At 47.4% G+C, this 10,694-nt stretch overlaps 1 protein-coding gene across 1 annotated transcript in view; it reads left to right on the top strand.

Moving 5' to 3' along the window:
* The first annotated feature begins 65 nt into the window (after positions 1–65).
* Positions 66–10,694, top strand: part of SLC7A5 (solute carrier family 7 member 5) — a 38,372-nt gene continuing 27,743 nt past the window's right edge. Inside the window, exon 1 of the mRNA XM_032701045.1 lies at positions 66–743. Coding sequence (XP_032556936.1) covers positions 149–743 — 595 coding nt within the window. The 5' untranslated portion in view covers positions 66–148. The remainder of the gene's footprint in view (positions 744–10,694) is intronic.

Here is a 10,694-nt window from a genome sequence, read left to right as displayed (position 1 = left end):
CCTCCTCCTCCTCGTCCTCTCCTCCCCCCGGAAAGGAGCCCGGCCCCGCCGCCGTTCGCCGCCCACCGCCGCCGGAACAAAAGGGGCGGCCGATGGTGGCGGCAGAGCCGCTCCGCGCCCGCTCCGCTCCGCGCCCCGCTCCGCCACCATGTCGGGCAGCGGCGGCGGCCCCGGCGACAGTGCCGTGAAGAAGAGGAGCCCGGCGGGCTCGGCCGCCTCGCTGGCGCAGGATGAGGACAAGCAGGCGATGGAGAAGATGCTGGGGGCGGCGGGCGGAGGGGCGCAGGAGAACGGCTGCGCCCGCTCGCCCTCGCCGTGCGGCTCCGGGGAGGGGGTGACCCTGCAGCGCTCCATCACGCTGCTCAACGGCGTGGCCATAATCGTGGGCACCATCATCGGCTCCGGCATCTTCGTCACCCCCACGGGCGTGCTGCGGGAGGCCGGCTCGCCGGGGCTGTCGCTGGTGGTCTGGGCGGCGTGCGGGGCGTTCTCCATCGTGGGCGCCTTGTGCTACGCGGAGCTGGGCACCACCATCACCAAGTCCGGCGGGGACTACGCCTACATGCTGGAGGTGTACGGCTCCCTGCCCGCCTTCCTCAAGCTCTGGATAGAGCTGCTCATCATCCGGCCCTCCTCGCAGTACATCGTGGCTCTGGTCTTCGCCACGTACCTGCTCAAGCCCATCTTCCCCACCTGCCCCGTGCCCGACCAGGCTGCCAAGCTGGTGGCCTGTCTGTGTGTTCGTAAGTATCATTTAATGGCTTTGAACTGACGGAGTAGGGCTAGATTGGATATTGGGAAGAAATCCTGCCCTGTGAGGGTGGTGAGTCCCTGGCACAGGTTGCCCAGAGAGGCTGTGGCTGCCCCATCCCTGGAAGTGTCCAAGGCCAGCTTGGACAGGGCATGGAGCGACCTGGGATAGTGGAAGATGTCCCTGCCCATAGGACCGGGATGATCTAGTAAAGATCATCACTGATCTTTAAATTCCCTTCCAACCCAAACCATTCCATGATTCTGTGACCCTTTCTAGGTCTCTGCTGTCCTGCTACACGTGGCTCCTCATTCACCATCACCTTCCCCAAAAAGTGTGCTCATGCATCACTTTGGAGGAGATGCCCCATTTCTCCTTTGCTGTGCATACCGAGTTTTTCTGGCTGTTTTGAATGGCAGCAGTAGGAAATGTGGCCCCCTCCCAAATAAATGTAGCGAAAAATTCCCCAAATGCCAGTTGCAGGTTAATGAGCCTCTCTGAATGCAGTGTGCAGTAAATACAGGGTGCATTTTTGCTGGGAGCTGGAATAGGATTTCTCGTGCTCTGCCCCAGGACTGTGTTTGGGCAGGGTAAAATCCCCTGGTGCCGTGCAGTACTGCGGTGTCTGGGATGGGCGTTGATGTGCAGATAGAGGTGGGGATAAGGAGCACTTGGGAAATTATCTGTCACAAGCAACTGGTGCTGAACGTGGCCTGTGCTCAGTACTTGGCTGGTTTCAGCACCAGTTGGGAGATGAGCTGTTTCTGGGTGGTGTGTGTGCTGATACCATGCTCAAAACCTGGTTTTATGGGGATTTTTTGGCTAGCAAACGTTCTGTCTCACGAGGCGTTGCCTTGCAGAGAAGTTCAGTCACGCTGTGATGAATTCAGGGCACACAGATCTGTCTCCTGCTGCAGTTTTTGTCGTGACACTGGTGTTTTGGAATCTGCAGTTGTGCTGCTCAAGCCCCATTTTCCGTTCCTCTGGTGAATGCAAAGTCACCCCATCCCAATTCCTCATCCTTTAAATACAGGACCATTTTCTGCCCTTCCCTCCTCATTTCCCATTCAATCTGTTCTGCTCCACTGGTCTTCTTGTGCCTTTATAAAGGTGTATGTTGGGAAAGAATGTAATTTTTGGGAGGGCTTTATAAAGCATTTATTCACTGTACGAAATCACAGCCAGGTGATCTTTTTCTTTCTGCGTTTTGAAGTTGTGAAGAGAAGGTTGGTTGTTCGTGCTGCCCTTTCCAAGGGGATTGTGTTAGATTCCTTCCCCCTCTGAGGATCCCAGGCATCCAAAAGCTGCAGCACATGGCCGTTATGGGAAGATATATTGTCTGTAAATATCTTTATACCCACACTGACCGAGGCTTTGGGAGGTAAATTATATGGCTAGTTAGTAATAATAGCATTAATAACAGACAGGGCAGTGAGTTGTACTTTTGTCTGGTCAAGATTAAAACCTCCTCAGTCCCCACATCAATTTTTAGGAATGTAAGGGTATGTAGATAGGCATGTGGATTTGCATCCAAGTTTTTCACCAAGTGTAGGGAACATATTAAGGAAATATAATTATTCAACTAAGAAAGCTGCACCAGGGTTAGGAAATAGTTTTGCTCATGGGTGCCTTCCTTGCCTTTTGCAAATGTGGTTTTAGAGCTTTCCTACCAGTCTGCACTGTGGTTTCCTCAGGGACCCAGAGGAGCATGGCACAGATGGATGTGGTATTCCCATTCCTTTCTGAAAAGCCAAGGAATTAGGGCATTGATTAGAGGCTTTCTTACTACCTTATGGCAAAGTTTTGCTGTGCAAGCACATGTTGGAGTTGCCAAAGCCTTTGAGAACGTGTTTCCAATAATAAATACCTTTTAATCTGAGGGATCATTCCCAAAACAGGTAGGAGGAGGTGTCTTTTCACATTTTATTGGTCAAACCCCAAAGCAGGGGTTAACTAGACTTGCCCATGGTGAGATCTGTTCCCTGACAGGGTGGATTGCAGCATCCAGCTTCTTGAAGCCAGGTCTCATTCCCGTTCCTGCTTCTCCAGTAAACGTCTCCAGCTTTCCTTTGCTGGCAATGAGGAGTTTCCCTGAAGCAGAATTTGTTCTTGAACCTTTATCTTGAAATGCCAAGGAAAGAGTTTTGAGTTCTCCAAATCTCCATCAGTTCCATGTGTTTCTCCTTTAAACTCCACTCCCCCCACACCGCTGGCTCCTGTTTTGTTTATGCTTTGGGTCAAATTTGGGGTTGTCTCCTTTGCTACAAAAGGTTAGTTCATCCTGCATCGCCTTCAGCAAGTCAGCTTTGGTAACTTTGATTTTTTGGAATTAGCTTTTCAACTCTCTGCTGCCAAAACCACATCATGGGCTAGGAACAATAAATGAAGTAAATCTGCTCCAAGGACTCAACAGCCACACAACACTTGTGTGGACTAACAAGCAGCTTTGTTTCATGGTTGTTCCAAACATCAACTACCCAGGGAGATACTTATTTCTTTTCAAAAGCAATAGAGTTGAAAAAATGACCTATTTGTGCATATGCTGTAGCACATACATTAATGAGTTATCTCAAAAAAGGAAAGCGCAGTTTAGGAGACAATAGAGGAATTTGGGACTGGGGGCTGGAATTCAGTATCCATAATCCAGTTTTCTAGAGCAGTCCCAGCTCTATCCCTTGAAAAGTTTGTATCTCAACATGAAATGCAGTTGCTGCACGCTTTCTAGTAAGAGGAGAAATAACAGAAGTTATTTGTTTCCCCTTTACTGGTGTTGAAACAGTTGGATAAATAATGTGCTGTTTGGTATTTGCCACAATGAAGTCCAGAGACTGTATTAATGCATTAAGAGACTCCAAATCACAGTCTTGAATGAAAGAAAAAAAAGTGGTTGGAATAGGGAATTGCCTTCTCCTGAAGGTGCCGAGGAAAACAAGGTGGGTGGTGAGTGGAATTTAACTACAAATAGGTGTTTTTTGCTATGAAGATTGTAATCTACACCCAGTTGGCGTGCAAGACTTCTTTCATGAGACACCATGAATGCTTGTTAGGTTTGCCAGATAAAGGGTGGGAATTCACTACAGGGAAGTCTTCCTGTAGCAAAGTGGGCCAAGCTGATCCATCATCAGCCTGGTTCGTTTGTGTTCACCACGAACCAGCCAGTGCTCCTTGGGTGTAGGAATTTGGGTAGCAATTTGGCTGAATGCTTGTCAGGCTGCAGATTATTGACAATTCAGAAACTTCAGCATCTTCTTTTACCTGTGAGATTGTATGGCTGATATTTTTAGAGCTGATAAATCATAACAGCAAATACCAAGGGACAACAAGCACGAAGTCCGCCGTGTAGCCAAGAGGAGCAGAAAAACTTAAAGTCCAAGGAACAGAGTTTGTGCATGGAAACCCAACAAAACCCCAAATCTGATCTCATCTAAACCAGTTTTACGCCTTCTATAGCTGATGAGGGCCAACCATTAGGTCCTGACTTTGCATATTTGCTGTACAATATCAACATTGGACATGGCAAAGATTTAAACTACAGAGGATTCCACGCTCTCTGTCTCGGATGCATGTGGGTCAGGTTCTCTTTCACAGCTGCCACTTGTGTTAACATTTCTTAAATTCAACTGATAAATCTTAACAAAAATCCTTAAAAATCACAGCCCAGCACACTGTGTGTGTTCTAGAGGTGGCTCAAGGATGCAAAGTTTCACATTGCCCAGTTAAAGAGCCCATGGCTATTCCTTTTTTCCGCGTTATTTTGCAGATTTCCTGCTTGCACAGAAGCGCCTTCCCATGTATTGTGAGGTGCTTGAGTTGTCGTACAGTAACTTAATTCCCTGTAGATAAGGGAGGCAAGAGATAATGCTGCTATTCCATAATTTACCCATTTCTTGACAATATAATCTGCTTCCCAGAAGCTTGAGAAACCGGGAGTTGGACTTGATGTTTCTTGTGGGTCCTTTCCAACTCGGGATAATCTGTGGCATCTAATTTTATTCTTGATCTGCAGTGTCAAATCAGCAGTTTGATTGTTTGCTGCTGAATTCTTTTCTCACTTGTTAATTATATGTGCAAATCTGGCACTACTAACCCCAGCACAGCAGTATCTGCTGTTTCCAAAGCCACAGTATTTTAATCTTCTTCAAAATTTATTTAGACTTTCTTTGCTGCTTCTGAAATATTATTTTGGGCACTCCTCCTGCAAGTGTGGAATTCCGTGGAAATGATGATGAATTCCTCATTTGTCTCTTTTGTTTTGAACAGCCAAATAGTGAAAGAATTAGTAGCAGCCAGAGCAGAGCTGAGTCATGTCTAATAGCACATGTCATGTGGAAGTGCCTGACACCCCTCTGAGTAACTTGTGAGTTAGAGGAGAAGGGAATCAAAGCCAGGCTCTGGCAGAAGGGTACAAACACACCCCTGACCTCTTGCCAAGTCACAGCTGTGGCCATAAGTGAAGGTTCAGTGTCAGCATCTCCCCCAGAAGTCACAGATGTTGAAAGCAGGAACATCTTTATTTGGCATTAAGGTTTCACTTCAAATCTGCCAAGCTCAGCTCTTTGCCCAGGTGTTTGAAGTGAAGAGGTGGATTTTCACCTCATCAAGTATCAGCTGGTGAGCAAGGCAAACACAAAATATATCCCATCCCATCCTATCCCTGTCTGTCTCAGAGGGGTTTATTCTGCAGCATCTCTACTTTTAATTAATCTGCCAGGACAAGCCAGGTGTGAAGCTTTGAAGATTTATTTTTTCTCCTCCAGAAAGGTGGATTAAGTGACTAAAGCTGCATCAATAAATAGGCCCTTGCTTGATCAGAGTGGAGGGAAAGGGTCTGTAGAATCCCTGCTGGATGGAAAATGCTGCAAGGCTGAGCTTGCCTTTTTAATCTGCGTTTAATTAGAGCAGCGTTAATGAAAACAGGCTCTGACACTCACAGAACCCTCCTGAAATCAATGAAGGCTTGGAGGACTCTTGAAACAGAGCAACCACTGCACTTACAGCACCTCTTTCTTGGCTTTCATAACAAGTGTCCCGTTAAGTTTTATTGTATTTGGATGATTTATGTTATTACTGAGATCCTTCAGAGTCTTTCCCTTCTGGCATGAACAAATTGGGAAGGTTTGTTTTTTTTCATGGTCAGTGTCGTTCAGAGCAAAATCCCTTGTTTTGAGCATTCTAAGAGTCTCATAGTCCCATGTCAGATGTGGCCAGTAGATCAAATCCAATGGATGAGGAAACAGTTTTTTCCAACCAGGGTGCAGAGCTGAATTCTGACCCCCTGCATGGCACAGGTGACTTGACTCAGCCTAAAACCTGCTTGGAATTTTTCATGATGAAGCTCATGATCCAGGATTTAGCACTGAGTGCAGTATTTCAGCCACCTTCCTATGAATTTGTGGGATCTAATTCAGTACAACTGTGGAAAGGTGCTTCTGTGGAAGTGTAACCTCATGGTGGGCCAGGTAAGATGGGTTTTGCAGGTCCAGTTTGGCCAGGATGATGATGTGTCTTTGGGGCTTAATGTGCCTATTAGTAATACTTAATTTGTAATATTAAATTAATGTATTAGTAAGTATTAACACTTAGTAAGTGTTGGTCACTGTTAGGAAGATACTTCTAAAAGGTGGCCATGGTGGAGATGTTTAGCTTGTGATAGTTAATTTGCTGGGAAAGGAAGAAATATGGAAAACCTCTTTCTCCCTCACTTTTCTCTCTATATTTTGTTTGTCTTCCTGTGGTAAAATGACCTTTTTTGTGGAATTGCTGCATCATGTCACGTGGAAACTTTGGCAGTAAATCACAAGTTTCTTCCTAAGGAGACAAAATAGTAACTCGTACCTCTAGTTAGGAGTCAGCTCCCCTTACAGCGATACATTCTTTGTAGTTTGCATGTGCCACACAGAATAAAGTGTACCACTGTCATTATGGGATGTTGGTAGCACAGCAATGGGTGGGTTATACAGATTTGGGGTCCAGCCTCTGCAGTATCTGGAAATGGTGAAATTCCAGCCCCTGAAGCTGCCTCTTGGCCCTGGCTGTGCTGCACTGGCTGGCACAGCTCTAGAGAGAGATGGCAGGGAAGTGCTTGGCAATTTATTCTTGCAGAATTCTGGACACCTGAGGGGGTGGATACTTCTGGGATCATAGGGTGACATCCCAGCCTCATCCCGTCTTGCACAAGCTTCTGTGTCTCCCAGCTCCCTGGAACTGAAAGGCAGGGGAGAGATGGAGCTGTGACACTTTCTGGGTGTCTGGGGCCATTTGTTGGAGACACCCAGAACTTGTGGTCTCGGGGGGGGGATCCCTTTCCTTAAACTCCAGTGGCTGGGCAGCCTTTGCTTTCTCCTCTCATTTGTTGATGCCTCATTCCCTGATTCCTGTTTTGGGAAGAGAAATAAAAAGGAAACTCTGACCTGTTGCCAGGTATGTTGATTATTATAAGTCGATTTTAATATAGACACATTTGCTCTGGGGCCAGGTGCTCCTTTCTAGCTGCCCCCAGGCCTTTCCCTGCTCCAGACTGGTTGCCCTGGGTGTTAAATTTCTCCAGGGATTTGTCCTTGAAGAAAGATCTGCACAGTTTTTCCTTCTGCTTTTTCTCTTCACCACCTTGCAGGGCACAAGGCTTCAGTCGATACCTATCAAGCTGAAATTTTCTGAACCATTTTCTGCCCCTGTCCTTGCATGTCTCATGTTGGATTGTGCTGTCAGAAATAGTCACCTGAGACTTTTGGGAGACTGGGGCATCACATCCACCAGGATATAAAACTGGTGGGGTTTTTTTTTTTGCCTTAATGAATTGATTTTCCCATGGGTTTAAACCACTGTAGTCACATAATCCCTGGTTTGTCCTGTGTGGAGTAACTCTTTATTTTCAGTTCCAGCCTCTGGTGAGCCGAGGCAGCAGTTCCCTAAAGCCCACGGACTGTTCTGTGCCTGGGGTTTGTTCCTTGGTGGCCACAGGCTCAGCTTGTCTTGTCTCTGCCTGAAACCTGGTTGTACCATCACTGGGAGGAGAAAAAACTCCTTGTGTATCATCTGAACTTCATAAGGAGTGAAAGGAGGTGGGGAGAATGGGGAATGGAGAGGAGCTGGAACTGTTCTGGAAGTAATTGTAATCTGGGAGACAATCAGCATCATCCAGTGGCAGATGGTAAATGGAAGCATCATCTTACAATTCCAAGGGCCAAGCACTTTGGAAATATGAGTTACAAGCAGGGGTTGTGCATGAACAACTTACAGTCCCTGTTTTCCTGGAGAAGCTGAGGATGAGAATTTCCCTTCATTCTTCCCCTTATTTTCCATAAGCTCCTCACCCTACTGTGCATTTTCATTCTGTCCTGTAACACCACAAACAGGAATCTGTGGGCAACTTGCAGCAAATTAATGAATTTACTCCCTTAAAGCAGCTCCTTCCACGCATTTATCCATGTTACAGAGGTGTACTTGGGAATACATGGCAGTACTACAGGTCAGGAGCAGGGAAACCTGTAGGAGGTGACATAAAGGACCCAGGTGACATGTGCAGGGCTCCCAAGGGGTGTAACCCCACAGGCAGCACAAATTCTGATACCTCAGGGATTCCTACACTCATTCCAGAGATTTTTCACCTGAAAAGCTGCTGAAGATCTTGGACTGAGCTCCTGTTGCACCACCAGGGCATGGAGTTGAATCCTTTTCCCTGTGAGTGAGGATGATGCAGAGTTGTGGCTCAGCTGCTTGTTTGTTTGAGGTTTTTTTTTTTCCCCAACAAAGCCTCCCTGAGCACTGTCTTTACTCTGTGCCCAGTCCACGTCCACACTCCATCATCCAGGAAAAGCTGCAGCCCTGCCTTTTCCTGTAGGAATATTGCCAAGACTGTTGCATCATAAGTGCCAGGCCCAGATTTACCTGTGTCAGGGCTCCATTCCCGCTGTTTGCTTTGGGCAGAATGCCACAGGAGCTGTTGTTCCATGCAGTGTGTTTGTCATGGACTTGTTCTAGATAGGATTGTCACAATCCCTTGCTGTGTCTGCTTTGTAGGCATTTATTCCTGTTGTCATCTAGGAATTGTGTTTTTGGGAGGGATCTTGGAATGCCAGTTCAAAGGAATACAGCTGTAAAATGTGAACTGGTGGGGGGTAAAGTCCTGGGCCTAGTGTTGGATTAGTCAGTTTGTCCTTGTTCCTATCAGTAACAGGAATTACCTGGCTGTGCAGGTGAGGGCCAGTGGAGCAGGTTCAGTGACGTGCCTGAAGGGCCTGCTAGGGTCTGCTAGGACAGAGTAAATATTGAAGCCAGACCTGCTGTTGTCTTTAAAAAGCCAAATTTCTCTTTGAAAGCTTCTGGTTTCCCCTGTAGCTTGAGTTACCTTGGAATGAAGATAAGGAATGAAGGCTGGAGCAGGTGAAGAAGTGAAGAGCACCTGGTGAGCACGTTCTACAGCAGTGAAACAACAGGATCTCTCCCACTTGTGCCAGAGTGATCTCTAAATAAAGAATGGGATTTAGATGGGACGTAAGGAAGAAATTTGTTACAATGAGGGTGGTGTGGCCCTGGCACAGGTTACCCAGAGAAGCTGTGGCTGCCCCATCCCTGGAAGTGTCCAAGGCCAGGTTGGACAGGGCTTGGAGCAACCTGGGCTAGTGGAAGGTGTCCCTGCCAGTGGCAGGGGGTGGAACTGGATCTTTAAGGCCCCTCCGAACCCAAACCATCCTGAGATTCAGCCCCCCCCGCTACATCTGCCATTCCTGCAGCTTTCTAGCTCTTATTATCCCAATTATGTAAAGCCTTTGGAGAGGGGCTGGTGGATCAGCCAAGCTGTGTCATGTCAGGTCATGCTGAAATCCTTATTCCTAGAATGATTCCTGGCCTGAGTGGGGCACTCCAAAGGTCTCCCTGGCTGGCGCCTGCCAGGGGCTGGTAGCTGGAGCTGTAGGGAAGATGCTGCCGGAATTAGGGCAGTGCAGGCTGATCGCTGCCTGTGCTGTATCACTGCCCTGATTTAAAGCCGTTGCTGTGCAGCTTTCCCATGTTTTCCTGGGAGCGGTTCATCCGAGGTGAGGGAGCGGTGCCAGGAGGAGCCCCTGCGTGGCAGGGCAGCATCTCAGATCAAAGGAATCAAACTTGCTGCTTTAAGAAATCCCAGCCCTCTGCTCTCCTCAGAAGCTGAGCAGCCACTGGAATTCGTCCTGGAGTTTTTACTGAAAAAGTTCTTATCCTGGTTTGGTTGTTTTTTCTTTTTCTGTGGGATTCTTCCTGATGGGAGAGACTGAGGTTTATTTCAGCCCTTCCTATGTGTTGAAAGCATTTAAGTGGAGTAACTCCCCCACGCTCCTTTAGGAAAGACAAATATTATCATTATTGCATAGTGGGAAAAGCAAAGCAAAGCAGGGGGGCTGTGACTGGCAGGGCTCTGACTCAGGGCAGTGGAAGTTCTCAGCCTTCTTCAGTCTCTAACCCCAAATGTTTTCTTATTTTCAGGGAGCCTGTTTATCTGGCACTGGTGGGGTTTTAGGGCTGGATACAGACACTTGGATTGTGCAGGAAGCTTTTGCCTTTTATTTTCACCACCACTCTCCCACAATCTGTCTGGGGGAGTCTGTACAAAACCAAAACGTGAAAAACAGCCCCAAAAATCAGTATTTCAGTGGAGGCCAAAGCATCCATTGTCCTGGACACAGAATGCCTAAATGGGAAGGGAATGTCACTCACACCTCTCAGGGCTGTCTTCACCCACGGGAGAAGCTTTTAGCTGCCTGAGCTCATCCTTTAAATATCCCTCTGTAAACAAGGGGAGATTTATTTTTAGCATAATCGCTGGTTGAAGGGAATCCTGGATCCCCGGCTCCCTCCCTGTTAGGATTCACTGGAGGTGCTTTTAGTAGGAGAACCATGAGCTGTGCTGTGCTTTCTTCTCTCCCTCCATGGCACAGACATAAGTTGACTTGCCTAACCTTTATTTTCT

Source organism: Chiroxiphia lanceolata, chromosome 13, assembly GCF_009829145.1.
Source record: "Chiroxiphia lanceolata isolate bChiLan1 chromosome 13, bChiLan1.pri, whole genome shotgun sequence".
In the NCBI taxonomy this organism is placed as follows: Eukaryota; Metazoa; Chordata; class Aves; order Passeriformes; family Pipridae; genus Chiroxiphia; species Chiroxiphia lanceolata.
This window is presented reverse-complemented; position numbering and strand designations above follow the sequence as displayed.